The sequence below is a fragment of the Phoenix dactylifera genome, chromosome 6, assembly GCF_009389715.1.
Source record: "Phoenix dactylifera cultivar Barhee BC4 chromosome 6, palm_55x_up_171113_PBpolish2nd_filt_p, whole genome shotgun sequence".
NCBI lineage: Eukaryota > Viridiplantae > Streptophyta > Magnoliopsida > Arecales > Arecaceae > Phoenix > Phoenix dactylifera.
This window is the reverse complement of record NC_052397.1, coordinates 15,849,867-15,877,755: the sequence shown is the minus strand read 5'-3', so window position 1 is coordinate 15,877,755 and position 27,889 is coordinate 15,849,867. Positions and strand designations below refer to the sequence as shown.

Here is a 27,889-nt window from a genome sequence, read left to right as displayed (position 1 = left end):
AAAGTAAAGAAGCTTGATATATATTTCATGGGTTTGAATTCTGTTTGGTGCAGCTTCAAGGCTTCCTGAAGTCAACGTGTCTTTGTCTCTACCACCATCCAAATATGTAATGGAGGTCAACATAGAGCTTTTGATCTAATGATTTGAGGCGACCACAAATTTTAGGTCTCTCATTGCCACCGGTTCCCTGCTAGGTTGACTTAAGGAGTCATGAAAAGATATTTTTGTAGCACAGAAAGCTTCATTGTACGTGTCCACTGGTTTTTTTTTTTTTTTTAATAAAGCAGATAGAACATACATATCTAACATGAATACATCAAATAAGATCAAAAAATAAAATATCACTGAATGCGGTTGGAAAAACTAAAGTGCTAGACCACAGACACGACAAAGATGAGCACCAATTTTCCACTAGGCAAACATACTGTTTCTTTCTTTTTCTTCTTCTTTTTTTTTTCCTTGCTTTTCTTTTGGTAAGCCTCATTATTGTACCTTTGTGTGTAAGGAAAAAAAAAAGAGGAAAAAGAAGTCTTCTCCCCAGGCGAGCCACCAAGCGTGCAATATGGTCCAATAGAAAGATTTTACCATGACCTTGAAGAGAGTGGGGAGTCGCTTCCACTAGGAATCTTCTTGGTGGGTTGAGAGGAGTCCAGAAGCACTGTCCACTTGGACTTCAGAGAGAGGTTGGGAGGCTAGAGGTTGCTTTTATAGAGAATTCAGTGCACTTGCACACATAAAACCAGAAAACATTCTTGTACTTCAACAGTAACTAGCCAATTGCATACTGTTCAGGGGTTGCACCCACTGAGCGTTTTGGGTTTGAATATTGGCTTGATAATTTTACAAAACAGTGCATCCATCATAATTCTGGCAGAAGGGAAAAATATTCATCTTCATCTCTTGATCTGATGACTATTAGTTTGATTTTGTTATGGTGTGATCAAAAATCAATGGATAGTGTACATTTTGGACTTTTTAAAGCCGGAATGCACGATTCATGAATATTAGGTGGAGTGGCAGTAGGATGGCTCAGGCTAAAAAAAAAAAATATCTCAATATATACCCGGTTTACATATAATTAGGCTGAAAATAGTCAATTCATATTTAATTCTATACAAGTATATCTAACCTGTGAATTTAATCATGGCTTCACTTGTTAATTATATATCTTAAAATAAAGATAAAGTATAATCACGTAAAGAAGATGAGAGTGAAAGAGATGAGAAGAAATTAAAAATGGAGATCTAAGTAAAAGGTGGTATATTTTATTTTTAACCATTACTTGTGTGGTCATCGTTTTAATGTTAGTCCATAACTAATGTAGGACTAGGTTGCAAGGGTTTCTCCGATTCGTGGTGACCCATCAAATCTGACGCCGCGGTAAAACTAATTCTTTTCCTAATTTATTTATTTTGAGCAAGTTGGCAGGCCTGGCCACAAAAACTATCATTCTTTATTATTAAATTGTGAAGCAATTTAATGGATCGAGATTCTTTTTATTTTCTGCGATATCGGGTAATGCTGCAGAGCAAAACTATGGTACCAAAAGATAAATTCCATGCCATTCGGCTAGAAGTAATTGGTGCAGTTCAAGTGTTAGGTTGGATACAAGATCGGGTTGGGGGTATGAGTGCACCAATCCTTGCATGGCAATATGGCATGCGCCGGTGATTTTTCTTTTCTTTCTTTTTTTTTACTCATTCAAGGTACAGACAGGGTTGGGCTCCACTATTGTTTATAAGGATAGACACCTTTCTGTCAGCTTATAATCGCCTATATTTTTCCAGATCACGCCGATCAGTGACCTATGATTTCCGAAATCTCTCTCCTCTTCCATGAGATCGTATTTCCTCAATTATTCACCCTCTTGCAGGGTGGTATCTAAGGATACCTAATTGGGTACCTCTATTTAGTACCCAATTAGCTACCAAAGAGAGTAGCATCTACCAAAAATCTACCAATAAGTCTACGATGCAGAAGCATTAAAATTTGAATCCATGATAGTTTTATCCATCAGCATCCTGCCAACCTTTTGGGGCCTAAGCCCATTCTCGGACCCCAGACCAGTTTATTCATCAAAGGAACAGGATGGAAAATAAGCAATAGCCATTACTTCCGTGTCAATTTCTACTCCCACTTCTTCATGAACTTCATCCGTATGTTGCATTTCTCACTACCAAAGATGCAAATCATCGAAGGCAAGCCAAGGATAAAAATATAAAGTAAAGAAGTCCATCAGAGAAGGAACTAGTTTCTCCCCTCTACTCACAAGCATTGACATTAAGCAATCAGAAAATTTTCCACTTTGAACCCTAGGTATTAAGCAGAGGCACTGGAACAAAAAAACACTTCGATGCGTTGGCTAAAAATGATATGCATCGAAGTAGAAGGAAGGGCAGCAGAGTAACGATTATGGATGGGCTCACCAATGTAACAAGTTTTCATGACACATTGTAAAGGGATACATATAACATACAACAAAGCATTACACCAGTCGCCACCTCATCTACCCCATGCGATCTACATATTTGCAAGTACCAATGGTATATGTTAATCAATTTCCACTGTCTCAACTGGTTCAGCAGCAGTCAGTTTCATGCCGACACTTTCTCATCTACGCTGGTACTGTCTTCTGACTCCCTTCACAGGCTTTGTTCTGATTCCATGTTTTGATGAAATACTGGGTGGACACCACCGTTCTATCAAAAAATATGCACCTATCCGGACAGAAGTTTTTGGGCATGGGTTTATCGACAGGAAGCTGGGATGGTTGTCTGCATCTTCAGTAGTGAATGATATAGATGCCCTGACATCAGGATTAGCATGCAATAGTGATTACATAATTCCAAACTACAACCACAGCATACCTTGCAGTAGTGTAGAAAAAACTCTGCCTGGCTTTGCCATGATACTTAGAACACCAACTGCTAGTTTGCAGCAGAGTTTTCAAATATCTTCTCTTTGCCTTCAAAATATGACTTCTCAGCTTCGATCACATCCTGCACAAACCAAATCGCCTTTACAAAGTCAAATTATAGATCTAGCAGAAAGGGCACTAACATATATGGGATGTAAGTTCCACCAACATAAAACATCATACCACAAGAATTACAATGGCAGCCTCCTTGTCCAGAACTTCATTGTATTCGCTACATGATAGCACCTACGACACAAGACCTTGATAAACACTGCTTCTTTTTCCATTTTCTTGGTAAAAAAAGGGGTTTGGAATGAAGATGACTGGGCCTTACTTGTACACAATTTGGACAACCAGAACGACTCATGCAGTTGCATGCTGAAATTAGTTCTAAGGCCGCTGTTAGGAGTTCCCCAAAGAGTAGTTGGACCTGTTACAAAACTTGAAATTTGTGTTACCAAGGGCATGCACGTGTAACATTCATGTTTAGATAAAGCCAAAAATTGGGCATTACAACCTGTATGAACCAACATTATGATTCAACATTATAAAAAAAAGAAGAAAAAAAGAATTAGCAAAAGTTGCATATAGGGTGAAAGGATCAGATAAATATGAGAATAATCACAGCAGTGCTCATTCATGATCTATGTTTTGCTAGTTTTACCATTCAGACTTGCCATTTACCTAGTCAGGACCCAAGCCTAATGCATCCCTAATGCCTAGGCATTTTGAGTGTGTTAGTTAGGATCAAAATAATTGGTATTAGAGCTAGACCCACATCTGAAGTTTTGAGTCACCAAGGGGGTAACCAATGGGGAAAAAAGCAAGAAAAAGAAAAGGCCATAATGAGTTGCCTATGGGTAAGGCTACCTAGTGACTAGAATTTAGCCACCACACCGAAAAGGCTATCTAACTGTCCTAGGGTGAAAGCAATTACATGGGAAGGACTACCTAATTGCCTTGGAGTGAAAGCAGTGAGATGGGAAAGGACTACCTAGACTAGAGAAAAAGCCGCAACAGACTGCGCCATTGAGGATGATAGCCATGGATCATGGTGGTCTTGTATCTGCTTGGTTGTGACTCAAACCTAACCCATCCATAATGCCTATGCATTGGTTAGGATCATAACAAGTCTCTTCAAGTTGAAGCATATTTAACCTGGGCCACATCCACCTAAATAAAGGGCGCATCATTGCAGTAGAACTACTATTAAATCTCTCTCTCTCTCTCTCTCTCTCTCTCTCTCTCTCTATGTGATTTCTATGTGAGTGTACATGCCTGTGGACACGTCTGTATGCATGCGTACAAGTGTGCACGTGCTAGCTAAGTTAGAATTATCCTAGCAGGATCTAAGAATAAATCTTAATTGGTGCAACATACATGACAAGATTCCAAATTAAAAGTCCATATGGCCAATAATGATATACAACATTTACGATGATTAAAAACTAGCAAACAAATGCTCTCAAGGTTTTCTTCCTTGTATACTGATCATAATATAGGCAAATTAAGAGCAAAATACATGTTCTAATATGTAACCAAGAAACATTCTGACATGACGTAAGGAGAGGGAGAGAAGAAGAAGAATAAGAGGGAGGAGGAGGAAAAAAAGGTAGAGAGAGAGAGTAACTCAATATTCTGTATTCTCAAAACTCAATAATACAAACCGTGTTCACAATTAACATAGCAATGGATTTATATAGACAATCCAAAACCCTAATAAGAGTCCGTATAAAAATAAAATGCTAGAGTCCGCATAAAAATAAAATTCTAGAGTCTAGATAAAATTCTAACTTTAGAGTCCACAAAAATCTAGCTCTATAGTCCACATAAAAATAAAATTCTCTAATATCCAAATAAATTTTAATTTCTATATTTGCACCTAAAATAAGTGCGCCTAGATTTCTTATTAATGGACGATCCTCCGTCAAACTCCCCCAGTTGGAAAGAACTCGATTCCAAAGAGTTTATTGCAAGTATTACTCAAGAAATTCAAGATCCAAGGCAAGTGGAATCCAAGAAATGTCAGATCAAGGATGGCCTTTCCATTGGACAAGAAAATGATGGAAGCCACCATTAGAAGAAGTAACACTCCGATCATCCATAATTGTCTTAATCTCATCTCGCTGCTAAAGAAAATATGGTGCCTTAGGAACTGAAGTACTTGCAAGAATGCTAGATAGCAAAGCAGAGGGCTCAAGGTGTCTCGGTAAGGTAATCAATCCTCCAAATTGAAAACAAGACTAACATTCATATGACCAGGTAAATCAAGTAAATATACATTGGTCCAAGTTTTCTAATAATGGAAAATGGGCCAATGACTTGGGCATGCAATTTCTTGAAAGAACTTTTAGGCAAACATTCTAGATGAATGTGAACCATGATAATATGCCCTACATTAAACTACTTAGCCTTATGATGCAATATCAGCAGCAAGTTTATAATCTGCATTAATCATTACAATTTTGTGCCTAATCTCTATATATGAATCATGCATATGTTGGGCAAAATTTTCTGCAAATTCAGAAACATGGGTATCAGGCAAAGGAACAAGATCAATAAGGGTATGGGGTTGATATCCATAAACACACTCAGTTAGGCTGTTAATCGTTGACCTATGAACAAAGATGATAAGCGAATTCAGTAGTAGATAGCACCAAATCCCAATTACCCTATTTGTCTCCAACCAGACATCTAAGCAAATCACTCAAACTATAATTAAGTGTTTCAGTTTGATCATCAGTTTGGGGGTGGAATACAGAGGAAAACATCAAATTACCAAAGTGTCTTCCAAAAGTAACTAACAAATTTAACATCACCATCAGATCAATTGATGCAGGACAGAAGGAGAGAGAAGAAAAAGAAGAAAAGGAAAGAGTCGCAGAAGAAGGCAAAGGGAGACAGCAACTCAATATTCTATATTCTCGAAACTCAATAATGTAAAAACTGTGTTCCCAATTAACATAACAATGGATTTATATCTAAGTCCGCACAAAAATAAAATACTAGAGTCATCATAAAATTCTAATTCTAGAGTCCACATAAAAATAATTTTTTCTAATTTTCCTATAAAATAAAATTTCCTAATTTCTATATTTGTGCCTAATACAAGTGCCCTTATATTTCTTATTAATAGACGATTCTCCGTTACATTCAAACATGTTGAACTCTAGTCCGTACGTTTACAAGCAGTGAGCTGAATCTGTCATGATCAATAGTGATTTCAGTTCATATAACATATCATGTAGCTTTATTCAATCTAGCTAAATTAAGACCATTATTTTCTGGCCACTTAACTCATAATAAGAAGACTTTCAAAATTTTGTTTTTGGATCTCTCAATGCATGAAAGTGTGCACATGCAGGTGCATGTATGCTTCTTTGAGTGCCTGCATGTATGAGCATAAATATCTATGCACAAGTGGTTGATCTAGGAACTGGGCATGCGTATGAAGACAGCCATGCAAGTGTGGGTTTGTCTGTGCAAATACATACATGGAGTTGTATGCATGAGTGAGCAGTGATAGTGTTGTGAGTACCTATGCATGTTTCATGCCTGCTTGCATGTGTATGTGCCCACACGCATTTAGAGGGGTTGGAATGAGCACATATGACCATGTGGGACCGCTAAATGCCTGTTTGCATAAATACATACATGAGCGTGCACGCGTATGTATGTCTTGACTGGTGGACGGGTTTAAAACTTTATTCTAAACATTGACATTGCCCAATGTCAAAGTAAGAAATTGGAATTAAGCAATAATCCGCGCCCCACTCACCCACCACAAGATTCTTAAACAAGCACCTAAAAATTTAAAAATGCGATGATGGCAACACCTAAACCTTTCTAAGATAGCATTCATATTATCGGGACTTAGACTTCAATATTTACCTGTGCTGTAATACCAATACCTCCAGGATGTTGATCATACAACAAAATTCTTTCAGGAATAGCACGAGTTTCATGGGGATTTGCACACTCAGTACCCAAGTCGGAAGTGTTGCACATCATATGCCTACATATAAAATATGCATAGCCATTACATTCATATGGTATAGCGCATATCAGACAAAATGCAAGCTTAAATAATAAACTGCAGCATATATGCAAATGTAGAACTTGTATGTTCCTAAATTAATATTTAAAAATGAAAGTTCTATTCATAATTAGTAGAAGAAACCCGGCAAGCTGTCAGTTCCTACAGTCTGAGGGATGCACTGGAAAAAAGAGAACCAGCAACTCATCTTATCAAGGGCAAGTGGCCTAATTTAGGCCAACCATCTGATAAATTTACAGCTTATCGATCACCCTGCTAGTATTAAACAATCGAACTGGCTCTAGACAACAAAGTGACAAGAACTTACAATGGAACTACGTTGAGGAGAGCATGGGAAGCAGCATGCATCCCTGCACGAAATGGAAGGTTCTGCATCTCCACAGCTGTCTTTACTGACGGAGGAATCCGTATCCAAGCTGCCTGCATAACCATTTGAAAGAATGGTACCCAAAAATTGAGCAAAAGCTTGAAAAGTCAGAGTACGAAAAAATTAAAAATAAAATGATTTGTACCACTAACCTGGGATTCAAAGGAATATGAAGGTAAAGAAAGCTCAACTCTGTCAAATATCCTGTTACTTGCTCTCCATATGCGATAAAAGCCAAACCATTTGGTTGTTACTTTGCAAGCATTTGCTTGGGCAGTTGTTCTTAGTTTCTCAAATTCTGATGCCCTCACTGGTGGATAACCCTAAAGACAACAAAGAAAAGAACAATCAATTGTTTTTTATAATTTTAGAGTCAATTTAAGAGTGTCATTCCAAACAGCAAATTAGCAATAATAAATCCTGCAATACTCGATAACCTAGATACGTATGGGCAATCTACGACTATTTATACAGCTAGGAGATAAGGTAGTGATAATCTCCACTATTTTGATTATTTTCAAATGACAACTGCAAGATTTAAATCCACCCTGCAGAAAGCATCATCAAAAACTGACCCGCAATGTTCACTATTAGGATATAAAGGATACCCAAGAGGTTCGCACACAAATGGGCTATCACCACACCATGGATCTTTGTAAGACCTGATTCTAGAACCTTGACAATCTCAGTGATGAGTCAAGCTCAAAAACTTGAAAATCCATTTCCAGTCTTTAAAGTTTAGAAGTGCCAAAAGAAGAAAAGGCTAAAGAAAAGAAAAAAAACTTCTACATCTCAAACTCTTACTTTCAGACAATTTAAAAAATATATAGTAGAAAAGGAAAGAAAAAAAAGGAGTCTACATAACCATTAAATTCTAAATTGAGGAAAACTTCACTAAATAAAAAAGGAAAAAAAACAATGGCGTACATAGATGACAGTCATATGACTGAAATCAACTGAACTTGGGAAAAACCATTCAATCATCAAAAACAAGGATGGGATATTCATAAAGATGAACTGAAAGGTAGTTCTTGGGGAAAAGACAGCATTGTCAATTAATGAATGAAAATAAATTGCATTCTAAAAGGTTTAATAGCTATACATACAAGGTCATCTCCAGTAACAATAATGTCTGTGTAGTCACGTGTCTTTGTATAATACTTCAAATCAGCTTTTTGGCAAAAAGCAATCTTTCTTGATGAGTCTAATTCTTTCACAAGATGGGTGACGCCTTGATGCATGTAAACAGCACCTTCATATACCTGAATAGGTGAAAAAAAAGGGTAGGGTGTCTCATATACTGATTTGATCTATAAAGAACAAGAAGCAACATTCACTATATAAAATCTGCATCACATTATAATTATAGAAAGAAAATACAAATGGCTAATGTATAGAAATGCTAGAGAGAGCATGCACCCTCCAGGAATCATGAAGCAATCACATACAATTATCAAAGTTTCTAAAGAATTAAGCTAGGACTATGCCGTGGGCCACTAATTGCCTTCAGGACCTTATGCTTGAACATCTTAGGTCCTATTCGGTAATTTGAAAGAACTTCTAGAGAACAAAACTTCTCTAATATAAATCATGCCAGTACGATGCAAAACTTTTACTCTGGGATATTAGATTTATAGCTGTTTGGCTAGGATCAAAAGAAAATCAAGAAAAGTTTTTTCCTCCCACAAGAATTGGTTGCCAACCCACTGTATTCCAGACAATATGAACCCTAACAGCCTAACCTTTGGCCACATCAATCACCACCAGTGTCCATGTGACCACAACCACCATTACCATTGCCATCTTCATCACCACCATCACCACCATTACAATTGCCAACACCATCGCTGCCACCATGGGCACCATCATCACCATCACGATCATGACCACCACAATACAAGGATCACCACCACCGTCATTACTGCAATCATCATGCCCACCACCATCACCTAGACAACCATCACAATCACCACCACCATCACTGTGACCACCACAACTATTTGGGCACCATTACCATGGCCACTGGAACTGCAATCATCGCCATCATCATCAATATAACCACCACCACAATGGGACAACCACAATCACCACCATGTCACCAAGACAGCCACCACCATAGCCACAATAATCACCGCCGCCATCACTGCTACTTGCATCACCATGATTACGGTGGTGGCGGCGGCGACAGTATGGGGAATGGGGAAGTGGGAATTGGAGATGGGTCGCCAAATGTGTGTTGAGATCCTCCAAGAGACCAGGTGAATTTGGTTAACCGAATTTGGGAAGCGGGATGAAGGATCTAGCTAGCAAAGGGGTATGGGCTGGCAAAGATGGGGCACGAACCGAATGGCTAGGGATCATTTGGAGGTGGCCTGGATAGAAAAATGGGAGAGAAAGGCCAGGGGCATGATTGTCGTCCGCGCCATCACCATGATCAGTGGAGACCGCCAGTGTTGTTGCTGTGGCTAGTATCGTCAACATTGTGGTAATGGACTAGGGGTAAGCACAATAGGGATTCGGAAACAATAGCAAATAAGGCACATAAGCTGGGGGATTGGACAAGATAAATGCTATAAGTGAGATTGGCTTTAGTGAAGTATGAAAATACTTTAGTATGGGGTCTGTTTTGGAGTATTTTTCATACCTTAAAACATGTATCCAAACACTTGTATAGGAACTATTTGCAAGGAACAAAAATTGGTCAATGTCGTGGCGTTTTTGTGCATCTAATTAGGGCCTTAATTATTATTTAACGAATAACATGTCCAAGGATGTATAGACTATGATAGCTTAAGAAGATGGAGACTTGTCGCTAAATAAAAATAGTAGCTTAGAACCAAGATTCGTCGTGCCGATACCGGAGCCCGGACCGGTTGGCCGGCGGCACCGGTTCGGTACTTTGATATGTTGTAATACAACTGATTGGAAGGATTGAAATATCACAAGGAGGTAATTTGCTAACTTGATACTAGCACTGGCACAATCCATATTGTTTTGTGCTATCCCATGCAAATTGGCACTTAATCCATGGTCAGTTATAACAGGAAATATAATAATCTCACTTGAATTAGACACCAATATGCCTACCCTTTATAGAATTGAATATCCACATGGTTGTAATTGCATGTATGAAATACACATATGTAAAGAATTTACTTTTTTGCCCTGTACAAAAAATATTGATAGATTAAAAGAATCTTAAATAGGAAATCTTAAATTCATTAAAGATAGGTAGCAAAACACATTCAAAGTATCAACAAAGAAGCACTTGAAAACTAAGAAAATATAAGATATCAACAACTCATGTGAAGTGATCATCCTTTTTACAAGATATGTAACTGCCAGCTAACATTGAGGTACAAAAGCCCAAATGAGAGATGAATTCTAGTATTCTACAGTACAAGGATATTCAAACTACAAACTACCCTCTAAATCATACAATTCATCTCTTCTTTTTTTTTCTCCCTTTTTAACCGGTGTTACTTGGGCACTCGCATCCAGCTCCGATGATCCGTATCAGATGCATATTTGAGACAGATAAATATCGGATACTTGGATACTTATAAAGTTCTTTGGCAGTCACTTTAAAAGATTGGAAGAAAGTTGAACTCTTCCAACAATGAGTTTGATCCTCTAATTTGACATTAGTTGTTCTTTTTCAAGATTTGTTTATAGGTATTGAAACAACTTTACAAAATAATTGTTGCATGATTTAGAGGAAAGTTGGAATGAGAAACATGTATATTGAAAGATCTTAACAAATAATATCTTTTATCATTTTCCTTTTAATGTTTAAATAGATAATGTTTAAACTTTAAATACATATAAATATATAATTTAATTAAATTTATATGTTATCCTGCGTATCCCCACATCTTTCCTTTCCCCTCTTGCTGAGTTAGGCACTTGGACACGTGTCCAAATCTAATTCTCATATTCATGTGCATGCAACACAGTCTTAATCCAAATCATACATATTAGATATTTTTTTCAAGCAAGAGCAAAAATAAAATACAGTAGATTCTTGTTATATATTTTTAAAAATAAAAGAGTGGCACAGAAAAACTTGAACTTCTGTAAATAATAATATGGTAAAACATCCTAAAGCAAATAAAATAATAAAATTCTACAGTTCATTTTATGCAACCTGCTGATTACAAATATCAAACCACTGCAAATTAACAGCACTGCAGCTTGGAAGAGCATTGACTGCAAATTACCTGATAAAAAGCCCTGCTTTCCTCAATTTCCTCAAGCACTTCGTTGTTTAACATGTCGACCACTTTGTATCTATCAGTTTCTATCGCACGTATGCTAACTGCATGTGATGGCCTTTCCTGGAAAAATGGAAATAAAAGGTTAAATAAGTAACTATTACTTCTCATTTCTATATACCAGAGGAAAAAGGCATGTAGACCAAAACACACACACCTCAGGTCCAATATAATTCCATACTTTGGAAGAAGAAACACCTAGGTGATCATTACTTAAGTATCCTTTAAGCTTGAGAGCTGTTATTGCACAGTCCAGACCAGAACCAAAATATTTTTCATCATATTGTAAACACAATGGGAGTTCATAAGCAGCACAGGCAATATGCTGTTCTAGCACCTGTAATACGCACTTCAAAAATAAACACATGGCAAACTTTTATCCATTTACATAAATCCCCCGATAGAATTTTAAAAAAAAAATGTTTTCTCCTTAAATTAAAGAAGCAAGCATGTTTAAATGAACCTTCTGGTTATGAGCATCAACTTGGCAATGCTCAATTGGGCTCCCAAAAAGCTTATGTGGAAACTTCATGAAGTACTGATCAAGTGGCCCTTCAAGTGCAACATAGACTGCCAGTGATGGCCTTGCTCTTCTTCCAGATCTCCCGGCTTGTTGCCACAAGCTACAAATTAAGGGGGGAAAGGAACAAATAAACATCATCAAGCTGATAGGGAGCATACATACATAATGCAAGATATCAGTTAACTCTCCACCTAGCAACACTACCAGGAAAACCAAGATGCAAAGTTGCATCAATATGTCCTACATCAATCCCAAGTTCAAGAGCATTTGTCGCAGCAACACCATGAAGTTTCCCCTCAAAAAGTTCAGCTTCTATTCTTCTTCTCTCCTGCTCTATCATTTATTCCACAACCCAGCAAACCATAGTCAAGGATTTGGTGAAATATGAACCACTAATCAAGAAAGGAGAAAATGAAAGTGAGAAAAAACACTGCTACATATACATAACAGATAAGTTAGATTTTCATAAATATTGTGTAGATTTTGATTTTAACCAGCATTAAGTAGACAAAGCATAATCTAAATAATTCGCATTAATGAGGTATATTAGCACCCCCCCCCCCCACTTCTTCCCGCACATGCAAATTATGGGCAATAGAGGTTAGTCAATTTGTACAATCTTCATTGACTGCACAAAGACCTTTCCAAGAGGACACAGTGATGCTTCATACGAATCCGCACCGCTAAACTCAGATCCTCAACATCATGAATAAATATCTTCATCATGACAAGATATACATCTAACATCCCACTCACAATGCTAAACAATAAAAGCTTAAGCAATCTCAATCCTTTGATCAATCAGCGAATTGATATGGACCAAAGTTTGTTGTACCGGTTAGTACCATACCATACCAGACGTACCATGCCATACTGGTACTGAACTGGTACACAATCTTGTACTCTACCAACACTCGGTACGACCGTACAGTGTACTGACACTATAATAGAATGATCTCAATATAGGGTTCGATACCAAAACAGTGAACCTTGATATGGACCCTATCAAGGTTCCTAACAATGGAAAGATGGCAATGCAAAACAGAAGTTCTTCAAAGCATGGAGACAATGTTCACAATGAATACCATCTCTCACATGATCCTTCTACTTTGCCATACAAGTCATCTAGGGTTTAGGTGTGCAATAGTGCAAACTGAGCAGAAATTTAGTTATAGTACTTGAATGAAACACTGCAGTATACCCCATTCCTTTCTTTCTCTTTTAGGTGTATGTATACAATTATGCACTTGGTTTTGTATATATCCATGGTTAATCCTCTTCTTTTGTATAAATTCCTATTTGATCATTACATATTATATCTCCTTTGCCTTGCACTATGAATGCTTTATAAGAAAAGATACCCTCAATGGGCTTCACTCAAGAGGAAACATTAAGTATCCTGAAGTTAATATGCAGTCCCAACCTAAGGTACATTAAGCTAGATGTCTTACCATCTAATGCCTATTGACAGGAGTATTGAACTTCAAATAAGAGGAGGGGGTTTGAGATGGAATGAGATGGAATGAGCAATCCTAGAGTACATGCAAATCTATATGGATGCAATCTAAATAATCCCTTAACATGGTAATGTATTATAGTGACATGAAAGAGTGGAATAACCTGAGGAGTGTAGCCAGCACGATATACAGATATAGAACCAACCAGATCACATGCAATCTCCTGAAGAATTTCACGCCTATCATAATTACAAAAAAAAACATATTGAATCTATAAAGAAGCACAAAAATCTAATACAGTAACAGAATAATATTTTCAAAAAATTATGTCCTATTAATCACATATACCTAGAAGTATTTCTTATAAATATTTAAGTGACTTACGTGTAACAAAGAACTAGTTCGCAGAGTTTCCTCGTCTTACAAAAGGCAATGCAGCGAAGCCCATGCTGAACCATTTCGGCAAAGAGATAAGAAACTTCCATAATTGAGCTGGAAACAAAAACATGACAATTAATAAAATTTTTGGTTCTATAATGAACAAAACAGTCATCATATATTATTCACTAAAATATAAAACCAGCCTATGTGCTTGCACCAGCTATAAGCAATCCCATAATGTCAGCCTTCATCAATTTAACACAGAAGGGATGGTCAGTTACGACTTGTTACCCCGCATACCAAGAACAAGGTTAGTCTTAATGAAACTTGAAGAACCAATATTCATAGCTGATTTGGAGTTTATGAATAAGGTCTCGACCTTGTATGTATAGGTACAAAGAAATATGTATTTCTACATGAACACGTGCATATGCAAATCTTGTACCTTCAAATCTGCATTTGTTAATGTGTATACATCTTAAATTAAGTAACTCAGATTATTCTTTTATCAACAATGCTTACATGTGCCACTATACAGATATTCCCTCTTTCATACTAGCCAAACTACAAAATATTTCGTGTGGGATCAAACTAGATATATGACCTTGTCGGACCCTAAACAAGAAAGCTTTAATTGGAACTTGCAAGCCTGGTTACATCCAGAGTCACAAGTTCAGTGTTCGGGAATAGTTCAGCAAGGTTAAGAAATCCGGTATTCAGAAAAAATCTGGTACACTCAGAAAAAAACAGCAAAAATTTATTATACTAATAAAATTTAGGCTAATATTTATAATATATATTCACACTCACACATTTATACTATTTATATAATATATTACACTATATAATATATATTACACTATATAATATTTATATATAATTCATCCTAATTTAAATAATATAGGATATTTTAAGAAAAAATAAAAGGGTAAGATAAAGGTGTGGACTGGGGAAAGGAGGAGGATGAGAAAAGAGGAAAAAGTAAAAACGGTGGTGAAGACAAAGTAGAAGGGAAAGACTTAGGCCCCGTTTGAGGGAGCTTTTGGAGGACCAAAAAGTACTTTCTGCCCCTCTAAAAGCACTTTTGATGAAAAAGGATGTTTGGTAAAAATTTCAGAAAGCTGTTTTAGCTTTTTCAGAAAGCTAAAAACAGCTTTTGGAAGAAGCTCCATTTTGGAGCTTTTCGAAAAAGCTATTTTTTGACCAAAATACCCATAATAAAATATAATAATTACATACTTTGTCTTTTTATAATATTTTGTACATTTATTATTGTATTATACTATAAATATAATATAATATTATATTATATCATAATAAATTAATATGTTACATTAAATAATTTAATATTATGTTATATTATGAAAAATTAATTTACACTAATAATTATAATATTTTACACCTTTATTATTGTATTATACTATAAATATTATATTATATTATATTATATCATAATACATTAATATGTTATGTTAAATAATTTAATATTATATTATATTATGAAAAATTAATTTGCGTTAATAATTATAATATTTTACACCTTTATTAATGTATTATACTATAAATATAATATTATATTGCATTATATCATAATAAATTAAAATATTATGTTAAATAATTTAATATTATGTTATATTATGAAAAATTAATTTACGCTAATAATTATAATATTTTATATCTTTACTATTGTATTATACTATAAATATAATATTATATCATCATACATTAATATGTTATGTTAAATAATTTAATATTATGTTATATTATGAAAAATTAATGTATGCTAATAATTATAATATTTTGTACCTTATTATTGTATTGTACTGTAAATATAATATTATATTACATTATATCATAATACATTGATATGTTATGTTAAATAATTTAATATTATATTAAATTATTATGTTATAGTATACATTGTTATATTACTATATTGTAATAATATTATATTATATTATATTATAGTAATATTATACTATATCATATATTTATATATTAATATATGTTATATTTTATTATGCTCTGTTGTATAATACTATGCAATGTTCTTTATGGTAATTTTGTCATACAAAAGTACTTTTTCAGTTTGTTTACAAAACACAAGTTAAAGTGCCACAACACTTTAGAAATTTAGTTACCAAACAGCAAACAACTTTTTATAAACGCTTTGCTTCAGAAAGCTCTACTTCCAACAGTTCTACTTCCAAAAGCTCTACTGCCAACAGCTCCCCCAAACGGGGCCTAAGAAAGTACTTTCGTGTGACAAAATGACCATAAAGGACATTACCAGTATTATACAACAGAGCATAATAAAATATAACATGTATTAATACATAAATATATGATATAGTATAATATTAATGTAATATAATATAATATTATTACAATATAGTACTATAACATTATGTATTATAGAATAATACTTTAATATAATATTAAATTATTTAACATAACATATCAATGTATTATGATATAATGTAATATAATATTATATTTATAGTATAATACAATAATAAATATATAAAATATTATAATTATTAGTGTAAATTAATTTTTCATCCTTCTAATGACTATTTATCTCTCTAACAAATTTTCTAGCTAGGTGATAAAATTGGTTAAATAACTACTAATATTTTTATTTATTTATTTATTTATTTAGATCAGATTATTTGCCACTCACTCATTATTTATTTATTTATTTATTTATTATTTTATTTCATTGAAATATAGAGGGATCGCCGGCCATGGGTGGTGGCCGGCATGGTGGCTGCCACCGTGGGCAGCCACGAGCTTCCAAAAGAAAAAAAAAGAAAAAAAAGAAGAGGAAGAAGGAACAGAGGCGGCGGCGTTGAGAGGAAGAAGAAGATAGAGAGGGAAAGGATGGGTGAGAGAGGAAGAAGCGGAATGAGGATTTTGGAAAAAAAAAGTGTGATTTAAATAGGGGTATTTTGGTCCAAAAAATAGCTTTCCGACAAAGCTGAAAACAGCGTTTTCGAAAAGCTCCAAATTGGAGCTTCTCCCCAAAAGCTGTTTTCAGCTTCCCGCAAAAGCTGAAACAGCTTTCCGAAAATTTTACCAAACATCATTTTTTATCTAAAAGTACTTTTGGAGGGCCAGAAAGTGCTTTCTGGCCCTCCAAAAGCTCCCCAAACAGGGCCTTAGTCTTCTACCAAAAAGAGTGAAAGAGTAGCATTTAATACTCTTTTATAAAATTATTATTTTAACTAAGTCAAACACCACTTTCTCCATTCTCCCAATTGTTTCTCCCTGACTGCACCCACTTCATGCCTCAAAAGCAAAAAGCTTGGCCGTGAACCTTTCCAGAGCGAGTATCAGCTCAAATGAATAAACTTTAAAGATTCACAATTATTCATGAATTGAAAGATTTATGACCTATTCGCCAAAATCCAGAATTTAATGATACATTCATGATATATTCGTGATACATTGGGGGTTAACAAATTACTCATCAAATTCTTTGGTTAGACTATGAGCTATGAATAATTCGCAGATTTTTCAAAACATCAGTGAAATTTGTAGCCACCATTGCATCTTTAAGGGCACTACCCCATCAACTATTATCCGCTTAGTTACAAGGTATCATATGACTTGCTTAGAATCCAATGACAATCTCTAGAATAGTATAGAATCTCGAGCCAAGGCATCATGTAACACAATGAACCGGAAGTTGTAGGTGGGCAAGAGTAACTTTCGAAACTTTTGAGTTGACTATTATGACAAATCACACAATGGTTTTCTTCTACCCATCATAGCATCAAACCATAACCATCAACATAAACAAACAACCTTCTCCCAACCATTCAGGGTTGGCTTAATGGATCCTTATTCTCCAAGCAATCCTATAACAGGCAACCTCAAATGCAATTTCAAGCTTTTCCATATTTTTTTCTCATAACCTCCATCGATGTTGTCTTAGGCCTTCCTCTCCTTTTCCTACATCACATTTATTGATGTAATTTTCCTTATTGGCATGAGCTTCTGTCTATTAAAGCATGATGATGTATATTGAAATTGAGGCATTAAGCAAGCATTGACTTCACAATTAATTTACATTAATCCATCAAACAGAGAACCAAGTGCTCTAAATCATCAATCTTCAATGTTTCTTTACAAAGGAAGATTACATGTAAATAATGTGGCTTCATCTAAAAGTTCGAAGTTGTAAACCACCCTTTCAAATTTCGCCATTTCACCTGAAGTGTTACTGTTTTTATTTTCTTAGATAACAACCACTATAGATATTGAAAAAAAAAAAAAGCTCTCTCTCCCCCACCCAATATATATGACACAATGCTATATAATATTGTACAATATGATATGATATGATACCATATGATATAATATCATATAACATAATATTATACAAATATGTCTGTGTGTGTGTGCCTTACAGAGTATCATCTAAATCAGAGCAAAAGTCTTATTCCACTGAAAACCTTGTTATTCAGGCCTTAGGATGTTCTTTTTAGTGCTTCAACGTTCATGGCTAAACTGTTTTGTGGAAACCCATCATAAGAAGCAGAGAAGGATCCAAGCGTCAAAGTTTTCATGTGATAACTAGTATACAATGAACCTCTCTATTTTTTCATGTGAACATTATCAGCCATAACTTATTCTGAGCTATAGAAGTTTTTCCCTTGCTACAAGGGGAAAAAGGGGGGAATTCCAGTATAAAACAGAAGAAAGAGGAGTCGGGAGATGGTTGGGGAGGCACCAATCATTTTTCACAAATAATGTGAGAACCTCCAAGGAAGCAAAACAATCAACTGCATGATGACTAGCAAGAGAGATTCTCCATTAAGGACATGGACTGATGAAACTAGAAGAAATTAGAGGAATGGTAGATCATCAACGAGTAAAGAATGAATCAACCTTGAACGCCTGGTCATTACATCTGACTTCACATTTTTGCTATCATTCCTGCTGCTTGGAGCCTTAGGTCCCTAAGTAAAGCAAAATAACAACATTTATTGAATATCAGAAACATTATAAAATATAAATTTTTAAGCTAAGAGCATTGTAAATTTTACAAGAGAACTTCATATTTTATTATCACTGGTATAGGTAAGAAAACCACACTTACCAAACGTAATGGAGGATTCCATAAAAGAAAGTGTTTTTGACTGCAAGGACTTCCATCATTTTGTATCAAGTCTAAGTTCTGCAAATTGGCAAGCTCCTAACACACGAACAAATAAAAGGAAAACTTCTTGAAATAAATTGAGGCATCCTTCATATAATCACAGTTATTAAATAATTTGCAAAATTTGGCAAAGGAAAGTAATATCTAAAGTTACACCCCAAAAGTAACTTTGGTTTTTCAAAACAGAAGATACCTCGATATAATTACAAGATTCCCCAATAAACAACATAACCAATTATTGTCTACCTCAACAACATAGCTACCAAGCTACAAGCTGTTCCTTGCAGTGTGATTGTGTGTGAATAAGACTAATGCTAATTGCAATAAAGAATCAGCATTTGCAAGACTGGACCAAATATTAGACTATTCAAATTGAGAAGGTATTAAACTAGTTCAAGAAAACCCAATTTCAAATCTTGATGATCATAAATTTCAGGAAAATGTGGTATTTGGAAGTAAACAAGTTGATGCACCAATCATCATTCATGATAACACTTCATTTAACTACTTAATCAAGGCAAGAGAGTGTTGTTGTACACTAACTCAAGCACAACAATCCTAGGGAGGCAAGTACAGTAGCAAACATTTTACTCATTTGGGATCTAATTTAGGTTGGATATTCTTAAACAAGGGTCCCTTGTATTAAATTTCTCATATGACATGTCTGGTAAATCATGTGATAGTCCTTTAATTTGCATGAGTTAGAAGAACAACTTTGGTAAGGAGTTCCTTTAGAAGTTCTAATTTAGAAGTGTTGAGATTATATCAGTTTCAACTTCACTAAGATTGAGCTTAGATTGGTTTTATGGTCTGTAAAAACATTTACTGGAAAACAAAATGAGAATCTTCCCTCTTTCTCTCAACGTAATGGCCCCATTTTCTTAAAAGTTATGGTTATTTATACTCCTGATATTGTGCTGGTGATGAGTTGGGAAAATGTCATTCTTCAAATTATTATTGGTTATCTTTCTTAATATATGCTTTATAATTGCTTGATTAGTCGATTTTCTTAATGGTCACAGCAAATTAATTGTGATGTAACACAAGGATACCTGAACCTATTGCAGAACTAAATCTTTGGTCTTATGATTTATCTTTTGCTTCTAGTTTTCATTTAACATAATATAAAGAAATAGTTTCAAGTCTCAAATGCCTATTGATTAATTACACCCATAATTTTTAAAATTTAATTTTGCTCTTAGTTTTCCTACCTGCTAACATGGTTTCATCAGTATGTTGAGGCATTGGGATTTTGGAAATTGGCTATGCTTTGACCCATATCTGTGGTTGCCATATGACACCCATTTCCCTGATGATTGTACCATTTTCCATCAAATGTTTTATTGTTCAAGATTTTTGTTAAACAAAATATATTAAAGTAACAAGATAAAGAACAATGAGATTAAAGTAAGATACATCACGTCAGTTTGTAATAACATGATGTAGCCCATCTAAGGGATCACATATGCTCAACAAGTAGAGCACTCGGCTCAAGGCAGTAAACAACCATCTAATATTGAAAGTTATTCCAGAAATAATTAAACACAGTCATGCAACTTTCCTCTGATATTCTTTTATGGAGCTAATCTTCTACTTCATGGGCTTCTCTTAAAATGTTTTAAAATAATCACAACAACAACCAGGTCGAAGGTTTAAATTGATGGCATTCACTAGCCAACATATTAGGGAGAATTTTTCACCAAAAAAAAAATGTTAGAAGGAGAACCCTTACAATCTATAATTGCATTATCTTAACAATATCTTCAAATTAAACAACACCACCAATGATCCAGTTCCTACTCTTGTTAGCACTAATGGCATGCAAAGTACTTCAATTGTGTAACAACATACTAAGTAAGGCAAAGGTTCTAATCTGTAATTTGTTGGCCTACCATAGCATGCTCTCGTGGGTTTGCAGAGGTAGCAGTACAAAATATGAAGGCAGGATCACTACCATATGCTGCAAGCACAGAATAAAAAATTACCATTGTTAATTTTCTAATTAATATTAAAGGAGGCAAAAATACAATCCAACCATTGTATCATCTGAAAACCATCAAACAAAATGTACCATGGAAACAAATTCGACGGAGTCTCCTTAAGATAAGAGCCATATGGCAACCAAATGCTCCTTTATATGAATGAGTTTCATCAATCACTATATACCTGATTTCAAAACTTGTCTGAGAAAGCAATTGCAATAATGGGGTACTTTAAACAATTGTTCAACAACATTCTCTGTATGTTTTTCGTAATTACAATATCTGAATAAAACCATTGGAGGCTAAAAATGAACTAATATGAAAAATTGAAGTGCGCTAAGAAGTTACAAAAAATGCCCACCCACTACCTGAGATTTGATAAAATCCGCTGAAACCGTCCATGATACGGCAAGATTGACATGTGCAGCATATCTGGATTTGTAATCAACTACAGAAATAAAAATATAATTGTGTGGCATGTTAGTGAAGCTACGCAACATAAGAAATGCAAAATGTACAGAACTCCGAAGTCTCCACAAATACCAATCTTGCATTATCCTTGATCCAAATACGATGTTCTTGAGATGTATCACCATCATATACACCAACAGTCAAGTCCATATCCAGGCCCCTTGTCATCTCTAATAAAGCTTTAAGCTGATCTTGAGCTAAAGCCTACATGCAAGAACAAACATTTATTTCTGGTTATGCGAATGCTCAACAAGAACCAAAATAAAAATTAAAAATGTACATAATAAAATAGAAAGGTGAAACATTCTGGTAATTCTGTAAATAGTACCCCAAAAAGGAGGAAAAGAACTGGATACTGCACTTAAATAGTAAGCAAGAAATTTAAAGAGACGACCTTTGTTGGAAAGATGTATATAGCACATGAGAGTAGATTCTGAGAGAGTGATTCAAGAACTGGAACATTGTAGCACAGAGATTTTCCACTAGAAGTTGATGTTGCCACCACAATATTCTTCCCAGAAAGTGAAGCTTGCATAGCTTCAGCCTGTAAATTATTATTACAGAAGGTCAAAAACCACTAGAAAATATGGACTCCAAGAATAAAAAAAAAGAAGAAAATAACAGAAAACTAGTGGCACCTGGTGGCTGTATAACCTGGATATTCCAACCCTATTTAATGCACACTTTAATGTTTCCGACAGATCATTGGGAAGTTCCACATACACTGCCTCTTTTGCATCTATTTCTTGCACATGCACAATCTGCAGAGAACAAGACATCAAGAACATACTATTCAGGTTGCTCTTCTATCACATTTTCTGAACTTGAAGCATAGGCATGTAGGAAGAAACCTGTCCATGCTTTCCGATGCCTTGTCTAAGATGTTCAATCATTTCAGCAGCTTCCATGGGGTTCAAACTCTGTTGATTGATAATTCAATGATCAGATCACAGCAATCTTATCAATAAAGTTATCAGATGCTGACATGTAAGCAACAAAAAATTCAAAGTATCTCTATTAAAAGATTGATATTATTTTAAAGGATGTTACTTAAGATTTTATTTAATTTATGATGATTTGCAGTTAAATGAACAAGAGGATGATATCAAGAAGAGGAACAAAAGAGAAACATACATGACATACTGATGCCAATGATCTCGTCTTCACTGGCCTCACTTCACTACCTTCTGAAACACCAAAACCATCCTTCATCAATATAAGATCTTCTAGGGACAACATGAAAGGGAAGCTAGTTTTTGACAGGTTCTTTTCCTGAAATAACAGAAGGTCCACATCAAATCATGAACTAGAAAAGCCTCAATCTACTAACAAAAACTGCTAAGCCAATAATTCCGCCAAGCATCTTGGATCTGCCAGAGAAATATTCAAGCAAGGTATTCAAGGGAAAAAGTTCAGACATCTAGTCTCATCAGGAATTTAACAAGGAAGCAACAAGTTTGCCACTGAATAAACATCGGACTGGCAAACCAACTGTTCCCATATTTTGGACCTAGGTAAATAAGCCAAATATTCATGCTACTATTACCATAATCAATAAGCCTTCCTCAACCTCAAAATCTATACAACTTGCATGAACTTATGTTGTAAATTAAGCATATTGCAGATGTGCATGGAGAAAATACAGAGGCAGTAATCAGCATTGTAAATTTAACTAATACATCAGTGATAGAAAAGAAAATTTAACAATATATCTTCTTTTTCGCCTCCACATTCATTTTTCTCTTTTGAATTGACTTTACCAACAAAAGTTGTAGTAAGAACTTATAATGCCATGACTGCCAAAAGATTTTTCTCTTTTAAGCATCACAAAAATCCTTGTCTGTCTAACAGAGCTCTAGATCCTAGAGTAAGTGAACCAAGCTTGTATCTGGACTAAGCATACCATGCAACACTTAATAGCCCTCCATAATTCAGTTTTGAAAGCAACCTCCCGTTTCTCCGTAGCATTAATAACTGCTGAGGTTGGTGTTTTCTTTCTAGCTGTGAAAATAATCAATGAGGAGAAGTTAACCACTTATAGACTAACATGTGAACCTAGAAAATGAGACAAAAGGGAAAACAACAAAAATATAGGTAAATCATACCAGTTCGGAGCATTTTTGTCAGTTCACTTTGATCTAATAAATCTGTCGAAGGATTACCAATAACAATTGCAGAGCCCAACTTGGTTACCATATTTTCTTGTAAACCCAGAATTACTACTACCTGGCAAGTGGAGATACATCATATTTTTCAAACAAGAGTATGCAAAGTGATCTGTACATGTATTATACAAAGAAGAGGACAAATTGCATTTCAGAACATCGGTAAAAACAGAATAAAAAAGAATTTCTGACATATTATTCCATTCTGACATACAGAATGAAAGTAGAATATAGAATTAGAAATGATAAGATAAAATGATGTTCAAGAACAATTCAGATGCACAGAAGCAAATGATTCAGCACAGATAAAGTTAATAAATGAAATTGGTATTCATTCCATGATTTCTAGGATCGCTCAAGAAGGTTGGCTAGGCCTAAGCAAGAGTCAAAGGTAACACAATAAAAATCCTTATTTGATATATGATGGAATTTTGAGAATATCTGAAAGTCCTAGACCAATTTTCAGTTAAAAAAGAGACCAATCTCTTTTAGCCAACAACTTATAGTCTGTTTTCATGTCCTTCGAAGATATATGATTCTCGAGTGATGATTTAGATGACCTTTTTTACGCAAACCAATTTATCTTTAAGAATCAATTTTGATCAAAAGTTTGATTCTTCTAAGCCATGGATATGATTGCTACTTCTATTACATCCTGTTCTTGCTTTTCCTTCTGTTTCATTTTTTTCTTCTGATTTAAAGTCTGACTTCTTTTTCCCCGTGATTTCAGATTCACTGGTTCGCATGACCTGATCTAGGTCCCCTGTACTTTAGGATACCCATTGGTCGATAGTTGACCAAAAAGACATATGAAACAAAATCTTTACAATATGCTAAACTCCAGCTTAGCGATAATAACTGCAATTTTAAATTCTGCCTTCCAGGTAACCAAACCAAAAACCAAATCATGGGACCCAGTTATATTTCCCCAGCATGATTGCCCTGATTATAAAAAGATTTACCTTGGGACAAAGTAGTGAGAGGTTCTCCACATCTGAAATGCATATATCATCAAGTCCAATCCTACGACGATTCTTCAGTGCCTCCTCTATACAATCCCAAGTCATGCATTTACCTTGAATGTGAAAAAAGGCATAAAAGATGTTCAGAAAAGTGAAGTTCTTCAATACTCTCTTCAACCATGATGGACACACACACTGCCCTGTTTCCTTGGATGTTGTAAAGAATTCTTCAAACAACAAGCAGCTACCCATAGTAGGACTCGATAAGCAGCTCGCGGATTCCACGAATTGGCTTATCCTATCACTGGTCTGTTGCTCAAACACATTCTTAAAATCGGAGCGTAATATATCACGAAGCACGTGATCATTTTCTGGTTCTCTCTTGCGCTTTGTATTTAAGGAAAGCTTGCTCGAACCTTCAACTTTCAAGGCCTCCTCCTTCCCACCACCCAACTTGTTTGACAGACTGAAATTACTTGGAGCTCCATCAAGTCCGGCGACATCAGATAGAGATGAAAGATCATTCATTATATCAAGCCAAGCCGACTCAGCAGCAGAAGACACCATGCTCTCACGTGAAGATTTTGAAGGGCCAGTTTGAGGCCCGGGGGGATCGGGTTCTACTGAAAATCGCTGGGTTTTCTTCGTAAATGGAACAAGAACCATGAATTCACCATGCTCAATCTGATGGTTCTCCATACGGCTTTCCAATCTCAGTTTTTCACCCTTCATCACAAAATTGACAGCAATCATGAATCCAAACGCAAAATATTAATAAATTAAGCCCATCTTATATTAAAATAACAGCATTTTTCTCCGAGTCAAGTCTTGAGAAAGAGAGAGAGAGATTTTTGGTGCAGTCAAGAAACAAGTTGCTTTATAACCTTTAAAAGAAATCAAATTTTGATCAAGAGAGGATAACTTGGAGATGACATCCGATGGAAAATACTGAGATTCGGCACTGAACTCCTACCTTGAAGAAGAGATGAAAGTTTGGGGAATTCTTCGCCGGGAGGAACGATTCCTTCAACAGAGCTTTCAATTCCCCGATCGACCTGTGCCCGGCGATCGAGACGATCATAGATTCCCCGTTAAGGCTTCGGATTTCGATCTCCTTCTCCATCTCAGCCGCCCTAAACTCCTCGCTCGGCCGAAAGAATTTTTCGGGGGTCTCTCCGGTTGCCGACACAAAGAGAAGGAGAGAGGCGGGTCGTCGGAGCCTTGGGGCTTTTAAAACCCTAGAATGTTTTGGCGGGGAAGGACACGTGGCGGCATCCGAAGGAGGGACAGTTTCTCGAACTGGGCTGGTGGCTGATGTTGATCTGTTATGCGATGCGCTCCCAAAACGACATACCCGAATTGTTAGAAACCGGGATGAGGTCCGGTCCGGGGCTTGTGAAACCAGCTATGGTGGAGAACTTCCCACTTTGCCCTCAGTTAAACCCGATTTAATGCCGGCCCTCCACTCCACTTGGACTTGACCGCCTTTACTCCCTCAATGAACACTTTCAATGGACTTTAACCGTCAACCGTTTTGGGCACACTGGGTCAGCCCTGTTTGACGTCAAGTTGGCTAGGCCACGTTTTCCTCCGTGGGAGCTCCAGTACAGCTTATGCGAAAGTTCAGTGCACGAGCCGTTTTCAAATCTAAATCGACCATTAGATGCAGTTCTTAGTGAAGACCGATCTGATGCGATCAAAAACATTTTTATTTTTCTAAGGATCAAAAACCTTCCAGGCATGCATTCGCTGCCGGTAGTGTATGATTGAAGAGAAATTTCACTATGAGATAAAAATTAATATGAGATTGGGCATCTGCTGCTTCGTGATATTTATCGTTCGGTTAAATTTGGGCTCCTTCCAAATTGTCATGAGTATCAAAAGATAAATAAAGTTTTTTGGGTTGCCTCTTTTTTGACTAAGCACTCAAGAGGTTTTCTTGACGAGTGTGACGGCTGTTCTTTTCTTCTCGGCGTCAATTTTTTTTATTTTATTTTTGGATTCGGCTGGCTGTACTTAGTTACATGCGCAGCTGTTGTAAATTAAAAAAAAAAAATCTAAGCCAAATCTGCGGAGGAAAAGGACGGTTTTGTGGGTCAGCAGCTGAGGGAGGTCGGTCGGAAGCAGCCGTGAGCCCGTGACGCTTGCTTTAAACTTTTTCCGCACCAAACAAAAACACGTCGGGGGAGCGGTCACATCATGAACGGGGCAACGGAATTATTTGGAATCGCTCCTCTGATGTCATTGCCTTCCATCCTATCTTATCCCCAGATACTTACATTTTTTATAAATAAAATTCCATATAAAAATCTCTAGAAGATATCTGCAATGAAGAACAATAATTTCGAATATAGATGAGGCGGTCGACTTCCTAAAATTTCTTTATAATATTTCATTTTACCATTCCAATAATATCTAAATTTTATGTTTTTTTTACACTAGCTACACTACGTATGCTCGTGTAATAAAACATTATATTTCATGAATTGAAAATGCTAAATAAAAAGAAATATGCAAACAACTATTTTAGATAGGCATTCACTAATAAAATCAAATTTAATTGACTGTGTAAATAAGCATTCAAACCCAAATTAAATGCGACTCCAATATTTTTCTGCAATGAATAATTTGTAGGAGATCCAACAAAAAAAGTTTTGAGTAAATGAGGCTTTTAATTAAAAAAGATAAATTAAAATTTTTTATTGTGGTAAAATTTTTAAGAGATATATTTTTTACCATAGTAGCAATGTAGAAGAATCTAGTTAAATTGAAATTTATGAGGTAGCATGCACGAATTGGCTATGATTTTTCAAGCGTTTCTTCTGGATGTTGGAAATCTAGCTTCCTCTTTCCTATCCGGTTAATAGATGAAGAGATTTCTAAAATCAAGATTTTTAATGCTTTGAGCCATTTATAGTGGTAACAGAAATGGCGGTATAAATAAAGGACTGGCAATGTTGGACAAAGAATAGTTGGGCTCCGTATCGAAGACTAGAAACTTCTTGGTTATTTAGTGAAATTTCTATGATTTATTTAAATAATTATTTTTTTCACTCTTTCAAATACAAAGGCGAATCAGAGTCAGCTGGAATGAGAGTTGGCCCATTTCAACCTATTCACTGCCATATGACTCACTGTCATTTATATTTTAGCAATTATTCTAAAT

General features: G+C 35.5%; 1 protein-coding gene across 4 annotated transcripts; it reads right to left on the bottom strand.

The window, feature by feature from the left end:
- Positions 1–2,218: 2,218 nt before the first annotated feature.
- LOC120111105 (uncharacterized ATP-dependent helicase YprA-like) lies at positions 2,219–25,932 on the bottom strand. 4 transcript variants are annotated; one of them, XM_039127578.1, is made up of 28 exons: positions 25,697–25,932; positions 24,724–25,449; positions 23,702–23,822; positions 23,500–23,597; positions 22,731–22,868; positions 22,448–22,516; positions 22,235–22,357; positions 21,991–22,140; positions 21,669–21,800; positions 21,494–21,573; positions 21,215–21,309; positions 21,036–21,103; positions 19,084–19,179; positions 18,873–18,943; positions 13,980–14,087; positions 13,759–13,834; positions 12,330–12,466; positions 12,079–12,238; positions 11,773–11,964; positions 11,562–11,678; positions 8,448–8,603; positions 7,494–7,664; positions 7,282–7,394; positions 6,809–6,932; positions 3,252–3,347; positions 3,101–3,163; positions 2,868–2,999; positions 2,219–2,774 (listed from the first exon to the last, which is right to left on the bottom strand). In XM_039127578.1, the coding sequence occupies exons 1-27, from the start codon at positions 25,844–25,846 to the stop codon at positions 2,928–2,930; spliced, it is 3,702 nt and encodes a 1,233-aa protein (XP_038983506.1). In that variant the 5' UTR covers positions 25,847–25,932; the 3' UTR covers positions 2,219–2,774; positions 2,868–2,927. The 4 variants fall into 4 exon arrangements, with proteins under 4 accessions (XP_038983506.1, XP_038983507.1, XP_038983508.1 ...); XM_039127579.1 differs by having other exon boundaries at positions 2,219–2,699; XM_039127580.1 differs by having other exon boundaries at positions 2,219–2,780; positions 11,773–11,952; positions 25,697–25,931.
- Positions 25,933–27,889: the final 1,957 nt, after the last annotated feature.

Excerpts from the sequence above, each read along its gene's own strand:
- LOC120111105 (XM_039127577.1), bottom strand. The coding sequence starts at position 25,846 with ATGGAGAAGGAGATCGAAATCCGAAGCCTTAACGGGGAATCTATGATC. Across the intron at positions 18,944-19,083 it reads GGAATCCTCCATTACGTTTG|GGACCTAAGGCTCCAAGCAG; the intron begins GTAAGTGTGGTT and ends TGCTTTACTTAG. Across the intron at positions 14,088-18,872 it reads GTAATGACCAGGCGTTCAAG|CTCAATTATGGAAGTTTCTT; the intron begins GTTGATTCATTC and ends TTTTGTTTCCAG.